At 38.2% G+C, this 23,438-nt stretch overlaps 2 protein-coding genes across 3 annotated transcripts in view; both read right to left on the reverse strand.

Moving 5' to 3' along the window:
- LOC146002841 (CDK2-associated and cullin domain-containing protein 1-like) overlaps positions 1 to 23,438 on the reverse strand; it is a 190,038-nt gene that overhangs the window by 148,039 nt on the left and 18,561 nt on the right. The gene's annotated exons all lie outside the window — the stretch shown is intronic.
- Positions 1 to 23,438, reverse strand: part of LOC146002839 (potassium channel subfamily K member 18) — a 183,878-nt gene that overhangs the window by 25,300 nt on the left and 135,140 nt on the right. Inside the window, exons 1-2 of one of the 2 annotated variants that reach the window (XM_083140814.1) lie at positions 21,134 to 21,750; positions 2,084 to 2,286 (exon numbers count right to left, since the gene is read on the reverse strand). In XM_083140814.1, coding sequence (XP_082996940.1) covers positions 2,084 to 2,286; positions 21,134 to 21,701 — 771 coding nt within the window. In that variant the 5' untranslated portion in view covers positions 21,702 to 21,750. Of the gene's footprint in view, positions 1 to 2,083; positions 2,287 to 21,133; positions 21,751 to 23,438 lie in introns of those variants that run through there. The other variant, XM_083140813.1, reaches the window with a different exon arrangement.

Genomic DNA, 23,438 nt, shown 5'->3' on the forward strand with positions numbered 1-23,438 from the left:
TTTCCAGTTCTCAGACGTGCAGGGCTCAAAATAGACTGGAGCAGACCGGAACAACATTCCAGTGCATGAAAATCTGAAATCCATCTCATCAGAAATGGCAACAAACCATTTCGGTTCATTAGATTTTTTTTTGATTTTTTTTGATTTTTTTTTTTGATATTTCACTAAATTTTCCATTTTAAGTGTGAACTAAATTGTTAATACTCTTTAATAGTATATATTACAGCATTCACGTAAACTCCCTTGTATATGGAGATGGGATGTTGCTGCAAGGGGACTTAGCAGAGCTTAGTCTTTCATCTCTTTTTTCCTTCTGGTTTGGTTTCTTACTTTTTTGTTTTCTAATTATTATTATTTGTCATATTTTGTGGATTGGATTGTTCTGATGGAGATATCCTCCTGCATAAGATCTTTACACAAATTTGGATACTATTTTTATGATCATTATTTTTCTTTCATACTTTAATCTTTGATATTTTCCCTGGATAACCTAATGGTGGAAAGTGGGCAAAATTTTTTCCCCAGTTGGGCGACCTGATTACCATTCATGATTTCCAACGGTTTAAATTTTAAAATGGGGAGAAAATTCTAGAAGGCTTATGTCTATTGTAATTTATATTATCTGATGTTTATGTAAATATTTTATTATTAACTATTAATAATTGTAATACAGCATATCATTTCACTAGTCAGTAATCTAATTGCTGTAGTAATCATAGAAAAAGAAGAGGCAACATCATAGTAACATCAGTTTTACGAAAATTTCCATTTCGAGCCCTAAGGACTTGTGTATATTATTTATTGAGGCTCAAGGTTAAATAACTTGGTGTCATTACATTAAGATGTAAACTTTCCCCTTATCAACTAAGTATAAACTTGAACAATTTTTTTGCAGAATTAGTTAAAGAAAGATTTCAAACATATTTGTCTGCCCTTATAATATTGGTATTTTTAATTTTTATTGGGATTTGGTTATTTCAGGATATTAGTCATGCTGGTTAATTTATTCCTGGTTAACGCTAGATATTTTTGTGTAAATGTATTTAATTGACAATAACGTTATGCTCTTACTAAGATTACATATAAATCATAGCAGCAATATACAAAATATAACTCACCAGAATTGGTTACAATGTGTCTATGTTTTAACATTCTACTGCCATAATTATTCAAAGAGCCAGATCATCAAAGCTTTGTTCTTTTCATTACATAAAATCAGATTTCTTACCTTTTAAAATCACAGTGCCATGCAAAAGTGAATATGTTATTTGTATTTAATTTTTTTGCCATTCTTCATGCTCATAACAGAATGCAACTTAATGTTCCCCGTAACTCACATAATTATAATAAAACATGCAATAATACTGTTAAAATGCAACATATTTACTTATTAATGAAGGTAGGGAAGTATAAGTGTCAGATTAAAGTTATCAAATATTATGTATTATAATACATAAGCATATTGCATTAACTCTCTCATCTTCAGGGTAGAAGATGAGAGTAACGTTAGCTCTCAAATGCTTGGAATCCTTTCCACAACTCACCTGGTCTATAGCCCAAGACAATCTTCATCAGATGTGTTTGAGTTCACTAAATTTAATTCTTTTAAAAGATTGAAAGTATAAGGAGGGAAAATGTAAAATCAACACACTCAAAATCAGGGTTCCACTGCATTCATTCATTGGCTCTAATGAAGTTATTTCTGAACAGTAAAATATGTTATATCAGGCTAGCTTTTGGTAAATCTTTTAAATACAAAATTGGTTACAATCTTGAAAGCCAGAAAACAGCGTCACCGACATTATACACTGACCACGTGCCACACACCAGACAGCTGCTTTGAACGTTTTGACTTTCAAAAATCAGACGTGCAGTTTATGTTAGATAATATCTGAGTATTTGTTGACTTGGACTGAAGGACTAATCTTATTTATACATATTCTTAATGTAAAAATGTTGTCGTCGCCAGGAAAGCTTCAAGATGCATTTTATAATAACAGCTCTAGTGGTGAAACCTAACTTATGATATAATGTGATATCAAAAGTCCGTTACTTGGAGAAAAGTTTTGAGAGATGTTCTCACCTGGAATTGGCCAGTTCTTCGGACCTTCTTGCAGCTTCCGGTGTAGTAGAGGCGACGGACGAAGGCCCACAGAAACTTTATACCTCGTGTGAAGAGCTTACCAAAATCAGCCAACAGAATAAGGAACATGGGAATCCCAAAGATTGCATAGATGATGGTAATGGCACGGCCTGTGTTGGTGGATGGAGCAATGTGACCATATCCTGCAAAGAAATTGAGAGATAAACAATCTCTGGTTCTACAGTACCAGTACATTAATTTTATATCTAAATATTTATCCATATACCTGTCATTTGAAATATCCAGATTTTTGGTACCATGGATATTTATTTGAATATCTATCAATGAAATTTCCTTGGTAGATATTTTTGTAACTTCTTCCGCAGGTGTCCAGCTAGTGAGCCTATCACCACTATAGAACATGAGGAAAAGGGCAAGGGATAGGTGCTGGGTTCAGATGACGTCAGTTTCTCAGTAGTTGATTGGAGGTTTCGGGATCTGTCATTCGCCCTCAAGCTGGAAATGCTAAATCACACATGATACAAAAAACAACCCTGTCCCACTGTTTTATCATATGCATATGCACTTCGTTGGTTCATATGGATATTCGACTACACAACATATAGATATCTGTTGATATTCTGTCATCTATCAAGTTAAACGATTATCCGGATACCAGTAAGAAAACAATTTCCTGCATATCACAGATTATCAGGATATCCATCATCTGGATAATCGAGCTCCACATTATCTTGAAATAAACTTGCTTTTCTTGAACATTCCACACAAACTCTTTTGCTGAAAATTCTTAGACAAGCATTCACCTTCACTAGTGACTAATTTAGTGCTCTCTGGCATTGTTGTTTGCATAGGGCAAAACTTATATATCACTTTTACCAATAAATTGAAATATCCACAATAAGTTTTACAATAAATTACAGAAAATATAACTTATTTCAAAATGCCATGAATGAATGAAGTCCCATTAATCTGCGTATGGTTACCGAGACGAGACAAGACTAAGCAAAGTCTCACCTGGTCTCACGAAAGAGAAAATCTGTCTCGTATTCGTTCACTCCCCATTCTCGGTTTCGTATAGATGTTAAAGACGTCTATCTCGTTCTTGTCTCTGATTTAGTGACCCCTGTGTTGTTCTCGTCTTGGTTTTAGTGACCCGTGTCTCGTTTTCGTCTCGGTTTTAGACACCTATCTCGTTCTCTTCTCGGTTTTAGGGGCCCTTGCCATGCTCTCGTTTCGGTTTTAGGGCTTTGTCTCGGTTTCATAAACCTCTGTCTCGTTCTCGGCTAGTTTTTATGGACCTCTGTCTTGTTCTCGGTTTTAGTGACCCCTGTCTCTTTCTCGTCTTGGATTTAGTGATCCCTGTATCGTTCTCGTGTCGGTTTTAGCGACTCTTGTTTCGTTCTCATGTCTGTTTCAGACACTCCAGTCTCGTTCTTATCTTGGTTTCAGGTATCCTTGCCTTGGTTTAAGAGAGCCCTATTCATTCATTTCATTTTCATATATCACTGTGTATTGGTAAGACACACTAAACTACATTTTAACATGGGGATGTTCAGTTAAGTTTCAATTTCAGATTCAAGTCTTGTCCGAACTAAATTTCTACGTAACATATCTTCTGGGCGTGCAAAATTATAAAGTAGTTGATTTCTTGTTTATATAATGTCTCTTTCTTATTCTGTAAGTTCGTAATGGAAGAGCAAACGTGAGGAAACACTATGCTCTTATTGGGACTCGAACTCCAAACCTGTGGGGATACATCGTGGGCAGCATCTCAACTCACTCGACTAGAACAACAGGTTCAGCAAATATGTTTTATATACTCTTAAAAAAAATAAACACAACTTCCAATTTTAATTTTGTCCGAATTGTACGTATATGCTGCTAGTTAAATCTACATTCGAAGATCTACTAAAATTTTATATATTTTTTAAACCGTATTTACAGTGTTATGTACAGAAATATTCTAAATTACAGCCAGTGATGTTCGTCTACGCGTAAACAACAATAGTCTACATTTTACACGTAGACTATTTTATACACGTAGATTACGTAATCTATGTAAACAACATGGCGAAAGGTGATAACTTAGCAAAGGGCGTCATGAAATTAAAATAAAATTATACTGCGTATCAGTTGCTGATATGTGAGGAGATCTTTTCATACTCTTTCTTCCAAATTCGAACAATTTTTACCTAGGAAGAAACCTAATATAGGAAATATTCTAGTGTTTTATGGGAAAATGACCACACTTGCCTCACGACTGCCGTCTGTTGTTGTTTTTTGCATACTATTTATCTTCTTCCATACTTGATAATAGAAGAGTAGAGAAATTTTGTTCTAAATACGATTCTTTTCATTTCGTTAGGAACCAATATAGTAGTTGAAAATGTCACTTTCCTTTCTTGAAACCCTTGAAAATTAATTTTAATGCACTACGTAGTCTATGTAAACTATAAGCCAATGTAATCTACGCGTAGATTACGTGTAGACAACGCATGTAGACGTAAACTTATAGTCTACGGCACATCACTGATTACAGCACTATAGATCTTATATACATGCACGTGCACTCCAGCGCAGCAAAATCTGCAGTGCTGATCTCCTTTTTTTCTAACATTATCTTTTTTCTATTTTTTTATTTTAAATCACCTGAAAATAATTAACTTGTGGAATTCCCAGTTCTTTTTTTCCAGGTGGAAACACTCCATACCATCTCGTGGACAGTTGACAAAACATCTGCGAATTTCACTCAACATCCCGGCCAGGGGAAGTCGAACATGAAAATTGGAAAAGGTGACCTTAAACCGTCCCATAAGACAAGGGCGTATTTAGAGGAGGGGAAGGGGTACGAACCTCCCGAAAAACTTACCAAGTACATACGATAAATTAAATAATGAAAGTAAACTTGTTTAGCATTTCTTTTATGATTCAGGGTTATTTATTTTCACCGAACTTATTGGAATGCAAGGATTAAACTGGGATCATACACTTCGAATGATAATACCAAATAACGTTTACGCATACTACTAATTGAATCGGCAGGTTTAAGAAGGGAATGAAGACCAAGAAATGGCAAAATAACCTTTTGTACTCGACACCATCGGAAAGCGTCGCTCTACACGTGAGTGTGAAGAAATATATAAAAAGCCATCCCTAGAGGAAGATAAAGAACTCTGAAATCAACGTAAGGTGTAAGAAGGAAATGGATCCCAGACTTATTTGACAGTTTTTCTTTATTTCCCACAAATTTACTTTTTGGACTTATTTCCTTCTTAAACCTGCCGATTCAATATGCATAAAATATTATTCAAAGACGTTATTTTTCGTCCGCTGGATTTAACTTTTTTTTTGATATTCAATAAATATTCAATTCTTTATCTTTTTGAAATGAAGTTCCTTGCCAGGAACTATGCACATTTTTGCGATCTTAACTATACCGCGTTTGTTAGAACCTGTCCCGGTTCCCGCGCTAGCTGATCGCTGGCTTTTCTCCGAGCTGGGAAAAGTCAAAGCCAGGCAGCCAATTAAAATACGCAACGTCGCAACAGCGTCTACGTAAGCGCCTCTCTCCTGGCTTCCATTCGCTTCTCGCTGCCCAGCAGACGATTTTTTCCTCGTTTCTCATTGGCACCGAAACTGCCGAGCGATCGCTATCGCGGGAAACGGGACAGGTTCTAACAAACGCGGTATAATCGTAAGTTAGATTATGAATACGTGCTGTTATATCTCTATTCTTAAGCCGTGTTTTTGCCTATTCATGTAATAATAATAACAATATTATTAATTTGTTTATTTATTATTATGAATAGATAATATTAATGCATTAATTTAAATATTTCTGAGACAGTTGTCTCGGACCCCTCCCCCCACACACAAATATATTTCTAAATACGTGCCTGCAGAAGTTGGCTTCTAACAAGGATAATTTTTCCACCATTTGTTAGGGGCTCAAATGCAATGGCAGTGCCTTCAAGGGCTGCTGCTGTAGCTACCGCAGTGTTGCACACTGTACGGTAAAATATCCATGCACGGGTCCTTTTTAATCGTAGAATTGCCGTTGCCAGCGTTGTGACAGATGAATGGCGCAGGTTCCAGTCTCCTCATCCTTCATGAAATTTCGGCCCGTGTATGGGACCTGTGCCCACCCACCATCGTTGAGAAAATTGGGGACCTACGAATCAATAGCGTAACCCGGTCATTCAAAACCTACAACGACTGAAGGTTCGTCGTGCTGACCGCATGTCGCCCCATAACTGGTTGGATCCACCCCTTGAAAAATTTAGAAGGGTGCTGCAAGAGTGGCTAAGAGAAAAGGTTTTCTACTCAATAGATGAATTTAATCTGCACTCAAAAGAAGATTTAAATTTCTAGAACTCTTAATACATGTAATACTGTCCTCTGCATACTCACCCTATATATTTATTATTTATGTAGGCTTGTTTATGCTATTCTTGTATTAAGTTTTATATTTAGATATATGTGCTATTCTTTTATTATGTCTTATATTTGTATGTTTATACTATTCTTGTATTATGTCTTATATTTGTATGTTTATACTATTCTTGTATTATGTCTTATATTTGTATGTTTATACTATTCTTGTATTATGTCTATATTTGTATGTTTATACTATTCTTGTTATGTCTATATTTGTATGTTTATACTATTCTTGTATTGTCTTATATTTGTATGTTTATACTATTCTTGTATTATGTCTATATTTGTATGTTTATACTATTCTTGTATTATGTCTATATTTGTATGTTTATACTATTCTTGTATTATGTCTATATTTGTATGTTTATACTATTCTTGTATTATGTCTATATTTGTATGTTTATACTATTCTTGTATTATGTCTATATTTGTATGTTTATACTATTCTTGAATTATGTTTTATATTTGTGCCAATGACGACATCTATTGCATTATTGTAATGCTTAATGATGAATAAACATATTGATATTGATTGATTGATGATATCCCAGCTCCGATTGGAGCGAGGCCGGCAGTCGATAGGAAGGCACTAGCCCTCACGGGCTGATACCGCACGGGTTATTATTATTATTATATATAATTTAAAATTTTGGAAGCACACAAAAGGCACGCATAACTATGATTGCAAACAAAAGAATAACGTACTATGAATCAGTTGTGATCGATTGAAAAAAATATCATTTGCATTAAAAGCAAAGGATAGATTTTATGAAAATGTGACTAATGAGTTTGTAATGACAGAGGGAAGGGTACTTTTCACCTTCAAATAGCAACTGCTTAAATATACTCTGGATTCCGGTATAACTTAAGATGGATTCTTGACTTTCTTAATTTTTCAGGAACTACTTCCTCAAGGGTGTCACCACACGCCACTGATCCAAAATGTACTTTCACATGCTGGAAGCTTAGCTTGAGGTTTTGTTTCAGGTCTGCTTTATGCAGAGATCGGCTAATCGGGACGGTATACCTACAGGTTAAATTGGGATCTGAACGATTATGTGCCTCAGCCTGGTATCGAACCCGGGAACTGAGTCCGTGGCCAGTGGCGTGCCCAGGATTTTCGAAAGGGAGGGGTCATGTGTACATTTTTTAAGTAGTCAGTCCTTATTTTGCTATATTTTCCTACCTTTGACGTTTTTTTTTAACTGGACCAAAAGGGGGGGTTATAACCCCCACCAACCCACCCTTGGGCATGCCACTGTCCTTGGCGGAGTAGTCATCATGCTAGGATGCATGGGTGTTCTTTGTGAGCGTCCCTTCAAAAATTTCATCATATCAACACTCATCTTGATTGTCGCGATTAGCCGAAAGTGGCAGAAAAGCGACGCTAAATAAAAAAAATAAAAATGAAAATAATAATCGAACCCGGGACCACTTGATTACAAGCCGACGACGGCACCATTACGTCATCAGGGAGGCTAACGACGTGGAAGCAAATACGCATTTGTAATGAAATATTCACTCCTTCCTTACGTCCCTTCTGTTCCTGTTATTCTACGTCGCTCTTTTACCGCTGAGGTTAATTTGATTTTGATTTGATTTAGTTTATTTTACTTCGCGTTTTGTGCCTCTTGGCTAATTTGCGAAGATGGGGATGAGTGATGAAATTGATGAATGGACATTCACAAACAACCAAGCCCGACCAGGATTCGAACCCGGGACCCTTGGCGTCGCAGCGCCGCTGAGGTTAATTGCAACGACGAGGATGAAGATATGAAATGGATGATGTAACCATGCCTTAACCACGATTCGAACAAGGCACCTATGGTCACATGGCCACTTTGCCACGGTGGCAGGCTTCTACTTGCAGGGTGCGAAATCATTTAAATCTGGTGGGGGGAGAAAGATCTTAATCTACAACCCCCCTCCCCCACAAACATACATATAAATTATACGATATACATATTTATAATGTTATTAAATGTAAAAATAAATTAAATTACTAAATTAGTAATTAAAATAGTATTATTATTAATTACACACAAAGGAATAAATTTGTTACTTTTATGTATATCAGATATTATAAAGTAGCATACTACGTCCTTTAGTAACTGGTTAAATATGTTAATAAATTGTGAAATAGTTGAAGTGGTTTTATCATGTGTAATTTTTTATTTAGTTTTTGCTTTACGTTAATATAAATCAATTATTATTATTGATATTATTGTTTTGCATTCTTGGTTTACTTTTATTGTGCGTATTGATGTAGATTTGTTAATGATCTCTTGAGAGAGTAAAAGCATTGAACACTCACAACTACACTAATTTGTGTATGTTTTCGATATTATTCTTACTACAGTATATTTGGAATTAAAAGTAATTGCTTATCTTTTGTTTGTTGTAACAAAAACTCCCCCCCCCGCGGAAATTTTTGGTGGGAGGATTTTTGAGTCCATGATTGTTGGTGGGGGGGAAATCCCCCCGTCCCCCCAGGATTTCGAACCCTGTCTACTTGTATCAGATCTCCTCACATTGGGTCTTGAACTCAAATCTTTCTGCAAGTCAGACAACCTTGAGCGAGGTCCAAAGGCATGGGAAAAGCGATTCGTCCCGAAAATCAAATCCCATCGCGGCGGCTACGTCACGAAGGGCAGTGACGTCAGCTCTTAAAGAGGATATCACGATACCTATCTTCATGCGTCAGTCGCCACTGCAGTTGATCGAACAGGCTGCAGATGTAAAGGATTGCGGGGAAGCACCAGCGAGACTACGGGCGTCGCCAGAAGTTGAAGGGGAGGGGGAGGTCAGGCCATTAATAAAACTTATAGTATAAATTATAACAATAATTATTATCATGCTCATGGTTATTATTACGAAACAATTAATAAAAATAAACCAATTTTATTCCAAATTATTATCGACTCACTAGATAAGTGAATACCAAGTACAACTGTTCATACAGTTATTGTGGTCCCGGGTTCGAATCCCGACCTGGACATTAATGTTCTTCGTGTGTCCCTTCATGAATATCATATCACTCTTCCTAATATTCGCGTTTAGACAAAAGTAGCAGAAAAGCGAAGTAAAATAAATCAAATCAATACAGTTACAGATGAAATGCATAGTTATTCTCTTTTGTTATTAACTTTGAGACACCTCGTTCAAGAAAAAGCTTTAAAAGTCAATGGGAAATTCTAGTTATAGCGTTTATGTTGTGTGACCTCACATAAAACTATAATTTTTGGTTGAAAGCACTGAAACAATTTATTCCTTGGTTTAAATGGTAGAATATGAGAACAACTAGAATGTTCTACAATAAAGTTTTTCGATTTAACGCATTTTTCTTCGTTATTCTGTTCGAATACTAGCTATTTGAACTTTATTAATATATGAGTAATAAAAATAACAAGCTTTCTGATTGTTTGTAACTTGAAATGAATGCTGTTATTTCCTGGGGAACCTGTTCGTGTATTTTTCACTCAATTTTTTTCAATCCAATGCATTTTTTTATTTGGTTATTCTGTTTGAATACTAACTAAATGATCATTATTTCTGATATGAACAATAAAAATAATGAACGTTTTACTTTTTTGTAAGTAGAAATGAACGATGCCAATTTCAAGGGGGGATCGACGGATCCGTTCAACCCCGGTCCCGATGCCCACGAGTAGGGATGGTGGATAAGACCTTGCTTTGCCAGGAATATAGTGATGCAGTAAATGAACATTTCAAACAATAGTTCTCTAGAAACATCTGTTCTCAGTTCTCGGGCAAAGTCTGAATATCTTCTGCCGGCTGGTTCTAGAGATAATACTGACAAATACCCCAACATAGACTTGAAGAAGACAATTCTCATGCATTGTCTAGGGTGTAAGGCAACCTTAAAGGAATGTTTAAAAATACCCACGATGCGTACAAGTGGGCAAAATGCTCACACCCTTCAAGACTTTCAGGAGGGTGAAACTCAAAACGTTTAAGGGTGAGAGGAGGAAGGGTAGAAATGAAGGAGAAGACGAAAATAGCCGCAAGCGAAGAGCAGATGATGCGTGCAACATGTACCAAGAGTAAGCAAAATAGTTTAGAACGTCTTTACCGAAGGGTAAAGAGACGGTGTCGCCCTAATTGCGAACACTTGCTACCTGAACACCAGTAACAATTACCTGGAAGGGTAATTGCGAACCCAACCTTGGAAACTACAACTTTCTCTCATATGTCCTGACTCTTTTGAACGAACTTTTTAAAGGGACCCAATCAGTTCCAGACTTGAAACTGGTCAGTGCCTTGTGGCCCACTGATGGTTTACAAGTTGCAGTTCAGATTGAAGCATCCCAGAACATATGGGCAATCCGACATGATTAAAATATGTACAGTTTAAGAATGAAAGTGTGACTTTTTCTTAACCGAAAAGAGCTTGTTATTTTCATGCTAAGAATTATGCCATTATTCTGCCTCAGTCTTTAGGCTTTTTATGAGGCCTACCAAACTTCTTTGATAAATGATACATTTGTGAACTTTATTGTCAAATTTCAAAACATATGTTCTTAAAAAATTAAGAATGTCACCACTCTCCTCATACTTGTTAGTGCTCCTTGCATTGATGTCCGCAGGATTTTTCCAGGGAGGGGCAAGGAAGGTATTTTTTTTTCCAGGGGGAAACAATAATAGTGTTGTTTCCTCAAAAACATTGCTTAAATTTGAATTTACCATGTTTGTGCCATAATTATCACATATTATTGTGGCTGAAATGAAATTATGTGTGTGAAATAGCGCGATGTGATTTCCCTTTTGTAGATAAGGTTTAGCATAGAGCGGGGGCAAAAGTGGTGAGAAGTTGGGGGGGGGGGCATCTGCTCCCCCTAATCGCCGCCACTGTATAGGTTGTTCGGGAAAAGGCACATAAGTCACAAACTGTGATTTTCTGTTCCTTTCGTCTAAATTACAGTGAATCAATTATCGAAAATATTATCAGTCTAAATTAATATTGGGCATGTGTAAAGATTCTAAACAGTGATCCTCCTACATGTATACATCATGTCTGCAATGCTTGCCAGTGCTTCTTCTTCTTCTTGGAACACAATAACAAACCAACTTGAAGAGTAACTAGAACTTTTCTTCAAAGAAGAAAAAAAATCACTGTCAAACATTGCAGACATGATGTACTACGACGCCAGGGGTCGCGGGTTCGAATCCTGGCCTGGGCATGGATGTTTGTGAGTGTCAATTCATCAATTTCTTCATATCATCACTCATCCCCATCTTCGCAAATTAGCCAAAAGTGGCACAAAAGGCGAAGTAAAATACATCGAAATAAAAAAAAAAGCGAAATATACTATCTTTGCCCGGTTTTGGCACCCAATCGCCGCCAGGTGGGCAAGGGGGGGGGTGCCCCCTGGAAAATGAAAGTCAACCAAAAATTATATATTTCACCCATTTAATTTCATTTCAGCCACAATAATATGAAGGGCCAGGGGGAAAAACGATGAATGTCGATTTTTCGCCCATTTTGAGATCGCAACGCCATCTGATAGTTCAGAAGCTGTACTATAAGAATGAGAACGGCCTTGGGTGGGAAACGATGAGAAGTGCCTGAAAAACGCATTATTATTTTGGCATATATTAACGTTCTTATGGAAAGAAATACTTTGTTTTTCATTTCCTGGCAAATTGTCTCGAATGAACATTCATCGTTTTTCCCCCTGGCCCTTCATATGTGTTAATTATTGCACAAACATGGTAAATTCAAATTTAAGCAATGTTTTTGAGGGAACAACACTATCATTGGGGAAAATGTGCCTTGTTTCCCCTTCACCTGGAAAAAAATACCTTCCTTGCCCCTCTCGGAAGGGCCTACAGCTGTGTACCGCCAGGAAAAGCGTTTGCTATTATGAGAATAAGCATAATAAATTTTTTCGACTTTAGTAATTTCTCCCCCGAACAGCCTAGGTATGCTGTTCAGGGTGTCCACCAGCAGGCACTTATCTAGAAATATATTTGGGGGAGTCCAAACCAAGTGTCGAAATAATAATAATATAAGTGTTAAAATTAAAATAATTAAGTCATAATTAAATTAAATATCAATTAAATATGTAAATTTATTAATATTGCATTTTTATTATTACCCACTAAAAATGTTATAATTATATATATATCACATCATATATATTTATTATCTAGCTTGAGTGTACTTAAGATCGCCACAATTTGTATAAGAACAAGGGAATTAATGTCAAATGGATAAAAAATTGAATATTTATTGAATAATTTAAAAAAGGATGTTAGATCCAGTTCACGAAAAGTAAGTTCCTGATTAATATTTTCTGCATATTATTATGGGTAGTAGTGTGCATAAATCTTATTTGGCACTGCCCTTCAAAGTAGTATGATCAAAATATAATAATTGTAATAAATAAATATAATAATAACCCATTCCTTCCAAGTTCATAGGAAATAAATAACCATATATTTTCATTATTTTATTTTAACTTTAGTACTTGGTAAATCTTTCGGGGGGGAGGGTCCGGACCACCTGGACCCCCTTAAATACGCCTTATCTACCAGTGAAGAAAATCATGAAAGTCAAGAAAAAGTAAAGAAGTAGGTCAAGAAGTCAAGAAATTATACTCGTGGTCAAGATTTTTTGCTATCACAATGACTGATTGATTGATTGAGTTTATTTTACTTTTAATTTCGGCCCCTTTGGCTAATCTGGAAGTTGAGGATGAATGGCGGTAAGATGAGACAACCACAAGTATATATATATATATAGGGACGACAGCCAACCTGAGCCCCACATCAATCATACTGGCTGCGAGTCCAGATGCTAGAACATAGCTAGTCTTTGTTAAATATAGCATCAGTTTTCATCTTAGGTAGGGTATTTTCATGAAATAAATATTTATATTCTTAATTGCTAATTTCCAACTTTACCCAAGGAGGGGTCGAATGAATAAAGGCTGAGAAAATCGAAAAAAAAATATGAAAAAGTCAAGAATTTTGGATTTGTTATTTGGGTAGACACCCTACTTTGTTCAAACATTTATATTTATATTATACTATATATATATATATATATATATATATATATATATTATTTATATTTAACATTTAAACTTAACCCGCTCAAAATTTATTTGAAGCCAATTCGGATGAAGTTGAATGTATCGTCCTTCCCGTTCCACAATAAGGAAGTGACTACTGTCTAGCTGCCTGGCTGCGTTCCCGACCCAGAGATAAATATAGCCTGGGTGAGCGAGGGACTGAGGCAAGGTCGAATATAGGAGACGGCGCTGTGCAGCACAAGGGAAGTGAGACGCATGAAATGATCTATTCACATGCATACCATTACAAACAGCGTTCCTTTGTTCCACTGCGCTTTCAGTAGATGAGTAGGCGTGTTCTCTGACAGGCAATGAAAACTGCAAGAAGAAATGCCAAAGTTCTATGGATGGGTCTAACTTTCCGTGGTGACGTCCGGAAGAAACTTGAAATAAAAGTAAATGTTCTATATTTTCAGCATTACATAGGTTTGTAGTGAGTGAGTGTTTGTCCACCGGTAGGCGAATCGGGACTGGACCTGCAGGGTTGTTAAAGGTTCAGGAATTTTAAATAAATTTAATTCCGGTCCAGGAGAGAAAATCAGCAAGCGTAAATGGGTTCTGGACCGTAAAGAACCTTTTTTATCTATAAAGTATTTCAATTCGGCCCAGGAACCTTTTTTCCTGATCAATTTAAATACGGTCCAGGGACCTTTTTTCAGAATCAGTTTAAATAGGGTCCAAGTTCCGTATTGAAATGAAACAATACGCAACTTGGATAGAATACGGACCTGACGATAAACAATTATCCACTTGTGAGCATGAAAGACTAATCCAGGTGCTGGCTGTCTGGAGAATCTAAGGTACAAGGTAGAAATGGGCGAAACGCAAACGCTGCAGTCACGTTACCACTCTCCATGTAGCCCCATTCTCTCGCACTCGTTTCTTCACTTGGTTGTAGCAGCACTGCCGTTCTCTGTTGTAATATCTGTTGGGAACACAGCAGCCTCACGTTACCTCATCGACGGCTCCTATTGGCTACGGTTCCTGGGTCGGATGCCGGAGCAACACGTGACGGGCTTGCTTGAACGCAATGTGACGCCACACTAATATAGTCCATTGCGTTATGTACAGTAACTCTTCGACAAGGGAGTATTTGAACGTGGCCCACGATAGAACAACAGCGTTATGATTTATTTCCTGCAATACGGTTTCTACAACCGCAGTGTGACATTCCAGTGTAAACGTACTCGCGGACATTTTTAGAAGGCAACTTTCAATCGGTCAATCCTGATCTACGAATTGTAAATAAATTCAATCCCTGACTGGAAGAGAAAATCAGCAACCTTAAATGAGTTCTAGACAGTGTATAACCTTTTTTGTATTTAAAGCATTTCAATTCGGTCCAGGAACCTTTTTCCGGATTAATTTGAATATTGTGCAGGAACATTCTTTCCGCATGAATTTAAATTCGGTCCAGGAACCTTTTCTCCAGAATGAATTTCAGTTCGATACAGGAACCTTTTTACCGGAAGAATTTAAATACGGTCCAGGAACCTTTTTTCAAGGGAAGAATACGCAACTTGGACCGAATTTAAATTGTGCGAGAAAAATGTTCCAGTCCTGCAGCGGAACCCAATAGAATTACAATAGAACCCCTTGATTACAAAGCGACGACGCTACCACTGAGCCATCGGGGAGGCCCCGGGACACATTACAAGGCGACAACTTCACCACTACTCCATAAAAGAGTATTAGGAATATACAGGGTGATCCGTTTGAGATGTCAGAAGAGTAAACCTTTAGACACAAGAGGTTAATGTACGTATCTGTGAGCAGTTTGTTGTAATATAAGCAGAAAGGATGTAAGTTTCGAGTGAGTGGAGGTTTACAGACTTCAGCCACATGGCGGCGCTAACGTGCGTGATAACAAAGGTGGTGGTCACGTCGCAACAGCGCACACAGTATATCATATGGTATGAGAGTTTTCGAGTATTACATGCATACTACTGCCGCCACGCAGCTGAAGACTGTAAACCTCCACTCACTCGAAACTTACATCCTTTCTGCTTATATTACAACAAACTGCTTATTAAAACGTACATTAACCTCTTATGTATAAAGGTTTACTTTTCTGACATCTCAAACGGATCACCCGGTATAATGTATCGCGAATACTATTCAAAGTGTATACATGATGCTTTACATCTTGTCCTGGGAATCTTTGGTGCGAGTGGACGAAAACAAGTCTCTCCGCAAGCAGTGAGTAGCGAGGTTTCGTCCAATGAACTCGTGAGGTGTAAAGTGAGCGCAACTACCAGCCGTTTACAGCAGTGTGCGCTGCTTTGCTCCGCCAACTCGCTTTCTCCTTTTTTCTTATGCGCGGCTTTCTCCACAAATTGCAGAGATAGAGTATAGATATATATTGCATTGCCACTATAATTGAATATTTTTTCCTCTGTCGATAGCAATAAATCAATAAAATGACCCATTTTGAGTAAAAAAAATGTGAAATAATATCTACCCAACAATGCTATAGTTCATGCAGTGGCGTGGCGTGACTTTTTCAAAAGTGTTACCGACTATCAGTACGACAATTATGCCTGCTAGACGTTATCACCCCCCCCCCCCCCCCCGCGGTAAAGAAAACATGTCTTCGAGCTAGATATTTGTTCATTTCGTTCTTGTTTTGCAATCCGCAGAGTGATTTAGCCACAAACACTCCCAGAAAGAACTACCACTCATGAGACAGTTACCACGAAAATCCAATGAATAGTGGTAGACCCTTGTCAATTCTTCATCTGTCTCTGTTTCTTTGCTATGAGGTGCGAAGGGGAAGAAGAACCACCCTTTTCTCAGGCCAGTTGGACATTTGTGTGGTGAGCACTGAGCAGACGAGAGAACTCCGCTCCTTTGTGGAAGGGAAGCCAGCTGTATGTACTACTGTTGCAAACTTAGTATTTTGGAGCAAGGTTTGTCCAAATCACGAATCACACCAAGGAACAATATTTTCGTGTATTACCTAACTGGTCTCAGTTGTAGTTCAATCCAGCATTGGCTCTGCAGTCTTCCTCTAGTTGCTTCACAGAAATGGTATTTAGGCGGGATTGAGCTCTTTTCTGCCAATCCGATGTGACAACACTGGCTGATCCGGTGGGTCTGAACGGCAACAGGGCCCCTTAACAGGCATATGAATAACCCCAAAGTCCTTCTCCGCTCTTTCCTTGCATTGGCGCCCTCTTCTCCCTTGTTGCCTCTTCAGGGTAGCGGAACGGCCTCTCTCTTCGCTTCTGTCGGCTGCAGAAAAAATGTCCTAGGCAATATCTACTCAACGGCAACGGTGTTTATTAACGTATTTAACAATGTTGTCATTTTATTGAAACAACTTTGTAATTCTTTACATTTTGCTGTGGTAACACCGGCCACGTGTCTGAGTTCATGGCAATAGTAGAGAAGGTGTATTGTTGTAGTAAGGACTCTCCCAGTTAATACGGGACGTATGACCACCTTAGTCATCATTCAGCATACAATAAAAGCTTGCCTAGGTACAAAGCTGTTGTGGAGATGAAAAAGTAATCGATATGCCTGAAGCTAGAACTTCATTGCCCACGTTCCGACTCATGCACGCTAGAATTTAAATCTTGCGTGTAACATTGCCCACGTTCCGACTCATGCACGCTAGAATTTAAATCTTGCGTGTAACGAGTGTCACGTGGTTTCTGTTGCCGTCAAACTTGGCTCTTCGTGTCCATGCTAACCCATTTATATTGCATCGTACTTGCTCACTTCCTCGATCCTAAAGTACCCATTTCGCATGTAATCAGGTATAAATCAGACACGAGAAGATTAATCCCGCACAATTTGGGAAGTAACTGACTCGCTAGTTTATTTAAATGGTTGTTTAAGTCACCTTAGGGAAGCTGCACTTCAGGACGTGCCTAAAGAAACGCACATTCGTAGAGATAATAAACACGGCAATTTAACTAATATGTACAGTCACCGGCAATAGAAACGGGACACCTATATCCCGAATATATTCGCTTCATTGTGTGTGTTGCCTAAATCTACGGCGATAAGCTGACTTTAATAGTAAATTTGCAATTGCAAGTTCTACCATCGTCGCCGAGTTAGGCAAAACATACACCATCTTGCAGCGAAGCGAGTATTTCAGGATCTAGGTGTCCCATTTCTTTTGCCGGTGACTGTACGTTTCTAATTCCTGTATGCTTTATTTTTCCTCACATTTCTATGTGATAAAATTTTAGGGGGTGTTGAAATTTTTGGGTGGTGTTAGGAGGAGTTTGGTGTGAGTATCAATCACTGCACGCTAACCACACTCCCTCCCATAAGGAGGTTTGCAACACTGATTAAATCATGGTTTTGAGTTTTTGTTTTAGATAGGCTAATCGAGACTGGACCTAAACAAGTTTGAAGTGGAATCTCAACCACTATGTATCTCAAACAACACGGGTAAGGTAAGGTAGAGTTTTCCGTGCATATGGCACCGTACAGTCAACGGCAAATATAATGGTAGGGAAATTGTCCACCCTTATTTTCATTACTTTTTTATCCTACATCCTGTGTTGTTTTAAGGCATGAAACTATGTTGGTTCGAAGCAGGCATTGTTCTCTGCTTATTGACGTTATTATTTCAATTCATTGTAATCACATTGTGTAATACAGACCGAATGAAAATGGTGGTGGACAATTCGTCTACTCTTTCTTTCGCCGTCGGGTGTACCATGAAGCCACATTAAGGAATGTGGGGCCCCACACATTCTCGATTTCGGCCATTTTGGTTGATTGATTGATTTGCTTTTTTTAATTAGCTTTTGTGCTACTTTTGGCTAATTTGCGAAGATGGGGATTAGTGATGAAATTGATGAATGGACACTCACAAACATCCATGCCCAGGACGGGATTCGAACCCGGGATCCCTGGCGTCGTAGCGCGCGATGTGCTAACCACTCCGCCCCGAGGGCCGGCTCTGCCCCAGGATTGCCCCCAAGTAGCCATTGATTTGAGTCTGAATGAGCCACAGAGCGCCTTTATTCGGGGACTAGGCCGAATAACCCACCCCGGAAATCGTAGGCGGGTCTTCCGCGTGGCAGTCAGCCCTACCGGCTAGGCCACCGCGGCTCTCTCGAACCCTTTGATATTATAAGGTGACGACTTTACCACTACGCCATCAGGGAGGTTCAATGTTGCTTTAATAACCAGCAACCAAAGTAGTTTGCAACACCTTTGAAGCCGCCTAGAGCGAATTAAAGAGAAACGATGCGAAATGAATTTTACGAACATGAGCAATCCTATCTGTTCAACAGCAGACGGGATCGTTGGGGAAAATACAATTAAATTGCTTCTTCTTTCAAATGCTACGAACTGCTTGCAAGAAACAGCCAGAGCTGCTTCGTTCCTGAACAACTAGCATTAGATTATGTCCACGCAAACAATCCTGACTTACGTAACGTAAAACAATGAAAACACGCCTGAGCAGAAGCCACACAGTCAGTTGCAAACACACATTCACATAAAAGTAGTTTACGAGCAATAGACAGCTGTAATGTACGAATTTAAAACCAGGACTGTACAATATCAAATTTATAGTTTCAATATTGATATCAACATCTAAAGATACCCGGTGGAGGCGTACAGTGGTTCGGACCCCACTTCAAACTGTAGTTCCAGTCCCAATTAGCCTTGCTGTGCATAAAGTGGACTTATAACAACAATTCGATCAACATCTGAAGTTTAAAAAATCCGACGCTAAGGTTTCAATTGAAATCTAAGGTGATGACCCGGACTGTCCCGTTTTTTTGAGTCTGTCCTGATTTTTCAAACATAAAACGGGACGCCAAAATGCCCCTTTTTTGTGACAATAATTGATTGATTTGGTTTATTTTACTTCGCTTTTCTGCCACTTTTGGTTAATCGCGAATGTGAGGATCAGGAGCGTATATTCTGGGGTAGCTAGGCTGTCTGCGAAGCCTGAAGTCTAGAGAATAAAATACAGGAGAAAAATCGATCAGAAGTTGTAAATAATATTATTCATATCAGTGAGAGATGATGCTGATTCTGGAATTGGCAACGCGATTTCTTATGAGTTGGCAACCTGATTTCTTATGAGTTGGCAACCTGATTTCTTATGAGTTGGCAACCTGATTTCTTATGAGTTGGCAACCTGATTTCTTAGGAGTTGGCAACCTGATTTCTTAGGAGTTGGCAACCTGATTTCTTAGGAGTTGGCAACCTGATTTCTTAGGAGTTGGCAACCTGATTTCTTAGGAGTTGGCAACCTGATTTCTTAGGAGTTTGTAAATTTATTTATATTCATAGCCTAGGACCACTTGACATAGGGAGATAGCCCTGATCTTGGACTCCGTATACGCCACTGGTGAGGATGAGTGATAATACGATGAAATTGATGAAGGGACACATGGAATATCTACTCCCCCTATCTCGTTATGATAGTACGATTTCTGTATTAATACACAAAGCATAATAGAATACAAAAAAAAAAAAATGTGTCAACGAAAATGAAAGAACCAAAGAGTGCCGAGCCAGGTTACAAAGGTACAGTATTCGAAGAAGCAGCACCGTACCCAGTGGTGTGTCGAGGATTATCGAAATAAGGGGGAGGAGGGTTACGCATACTTCTTAATAGGCAGCCCTCATTTTGTAATATTTTCCTGCCTTCCGTGTTCTTTGTTAGGAATACTGGCCAAAGGGGGGGGGGGGGTTATGACCCCCACCAACGCCCTCTCCTTGGCCATGTCACCCATAATCCAATTTTTAATATGCACTGATTGTATGTAATGACATAGGGATGCACCTATAATTTGCTGCTATTTTTAAGAGAAAGAGAGCTTGAAAGAGATGAATGGAGAGAGAGAGAGAGAAAGATTGAGAGGGGAAGAGGGAGAGATGGAAAGAGAAGTACGGAGAGAAGGGACGACAGGACAGAATTTGAGACAAAGTGAAAGAAAAGAGAAAGATAAGATGGAAGAAAATGACAAATAAAAACAGAGAAAAATATGAGTGGAAGAGAGGAAGATGGAAAGGGATTGAAAGTGTGAAAGTGAAGCAATAGAGAGAAGTGTAACGTGAGGAACACACAGACAGAGACAGAGAGAGAGAGAGAGAGAGAGAGGGAAGAATGGAAAGAAACAACAACAGAGAATCTGAGGTAGAATGGAAAAAGAGAGACAAAATTAAATAAAATATAAAGATGGAATAGAGAAAACAGGAGAAGAGTGAAAAATAGAGAAGGAGAAAAGAAGAAGTTAAACAGATTTAAATTGTGAACATGAGGAAGAGAAGAAAAGTGCGATAAATAGAGAGAGACAGAGATGGAAGTTGAATGTGGAAAATGCAGTGAGTAACTCACCTAGAACTTTCAAAGTGGAAAGAACGGAAGACAATATTTATCCAAGCGTGAAACAAATCAAATGCCCTCGTACAAGAATGTTTCACTGATAGAGAGAAAAGCAGACCACACGAGCGAATCAACACACTTTAAAAACAGGCATAATCCACACATTGCACAACCTGTACTCACCTATCGTGGTGATCACGGTAATGCAGTACACAACAGCGTTTAGAAAACTCCAGGACCTCTGCCCAGAGTATGTATTGATCCCGGCGTCGTATGCAGCCTGCAGCTGATTCTCAAAGTCCATAAGTTTCCTCCTGGCAAATGACTTCCAGTCATCCTCCTTCAGGTAGTGACTTTTGGTCCACAGCACGTCGGTGAAATCACGTTTCACCCTCTTCACCCCGCACTTGTAGAACGACTCGAAGCTCCCCTCGGTGAACCTGAACACTAGTCCTCCGAAACCGCAGTAAATGAACATCAAAAGGAGTTCCGACAGGCAGTGGTTTCTTTGTTTCATCAACATTTCCCATTCTGTATGGTTATCGTACACGAACACCTTCCACTTGCTTCGAATCTCGTACAAGTGCTGTCTCCAGCTCTCCCCTTGCACCGGTTCCTCACTTTTGACTTCTTCTCCCTTCTTTTCTGTCACTTCTTTCTCTTCCTCGGCCAACTTTTCCTCCGGCGATTCCGGCAGAAGGTCGGGCTTCTTGCTGGCAGTAGCTGATTTGCGTTTCACGGGCTCAGTCATACCTCAAGCACATGCAGACCCAGCCGCTGCAGCGAGCGATATGCGTACTGGTGGCGCCACGAGGCGAATGACGGCGGAGCAACGTTTTCCATTTCCACCGAAGCAAAAGATCACAGCAGTGTTGCCACAACTACCAAGTTGTTACCAGATCTTAAATAACTCCTCACGATAGCATTTTACATGGATATTTTCGAATTATAATCACAACGTTTTAGATACTGAACTGAACGACCATTTTTATGCTGAAACTGAAACAGGTCAATAATAAAAATAATAACAATAATAATAATGATGATTTGGAATCCATGTTTATTTTTATTGGCTTATAAGTTTTTTTGGATAACAATCATAACCATTATTATTATTGTTATTACTTCTAATTTTCAAATTTTGGCAATGATTTGCCCCCCTTCCCTCCACAAAAAAATTTCTTTCAACGCTCATGAAGATGGCACAGACAAAAAATACACACTCTTTGTTAACGATTGTCTAAAACTATGTCTGGTAAGAAAATGCTATCATTTGGATTCATTGATTTTATGTTACTTCGCTTTTCTTCCACTCTTGGCTAATCGAGAAAATGAGGATGAGTGATCATACAATGAAATTGGTGAAGGGATACTTACACACACCCAGGCCGGGCTTCGAACCCGGAATCCTGGCGTCGTAGCCACCGATGCCGGCACTCAACATTTGGAGGTAGATTATTGTATAAGCGGGGAAGCTTATAGCAAAGAGTGCGTTGTAGTGATATTGCCAAGAGCTTTTTCTTCCTTGTTTCATTGAATTGGGTTTTTAAGTTCACTTTATGCACATATAGGCTAATCGGGACTGTCGAAGATCTTTTACATTACAGGTTGGTTCTGGTGGCTTTCGGAGATAAAATTTATTGATTAGAAATTCGGTTCTAATTGTATCTTTGACGATTTTATGTGAACATATCATGTCTACTGGTTCACAGCGAGTGTGTGGGATATTCAAAACAGACATAATCTGTTTTATGGAGATTGCTCGAAAGAAATTATTCAATAGCGAGGAGAAAGCTGAGGACAGAATCATTCCTGGAAGGTACTCAACGGGAATTCCTTGAATTCCGGGAATCGTGCGTGAATTATTGGCTCCTGGAATTCTGCGTGAATATTTCTCCGTATACGTGAAAAATTGCAACACTTATTTATCCAAATCACATTGAATTTATAGGTATTTTTAAGTGCACTGAGGTAAGTTTCTCACAGTTCATATTTAATTTTTATCGAAGAAGGTAATGAAAACTGCGTGGAAAAATAAAACAGAATTCCTTCAATCCGTTTACTTTGTTAGTACCCTTTGCAGAACAATCTATCTGACAGATGGAATATTATTGCAAGATAATCTTCAAGCTGAATAGGTAAATTTGAGTTTTGAAATTATTGTACTATTAACAATTTTTCTACATTAATGTAACTTTTTTTACTTATGTTTGTAGATGTATTTCGAGTCTGAGTATTTGAAATAGCAAATGTAATTTGTGCACGTTAAATTAAAAATTGAATTGAATTGGAATCACAGAGACACTTTATATTGTGAATATAGTCGAGTGTGCATGTGTGAGAAGTGATAACACATAAGATTGAAATAAAGAAAACATTTGCTTGTATTCTTGAATTTTTGGAAAGTTCACAGTAGTTTAAGTAATGTTGTTTATTATGATTTTGATGTGTTTTATAATTAGGACCCATTTATAAACTAATATAAAAT

The sequence above is a fragment of the Lepisma saccharinum genome, chromosome 19 (genome assembly GCF_977018435.1).
Source record: "Lepisma saccharinum chromosome 19, izLepSacc3.1, whole genome shotgun sequence".
In the NCBI taxonomy this organism is placed as follows: Eukaryota; Metazoa; Arthropoda; class Insecta; order Zygentoma; family Lepismatidae; genus Lepisma; species Lepisma saccharinum.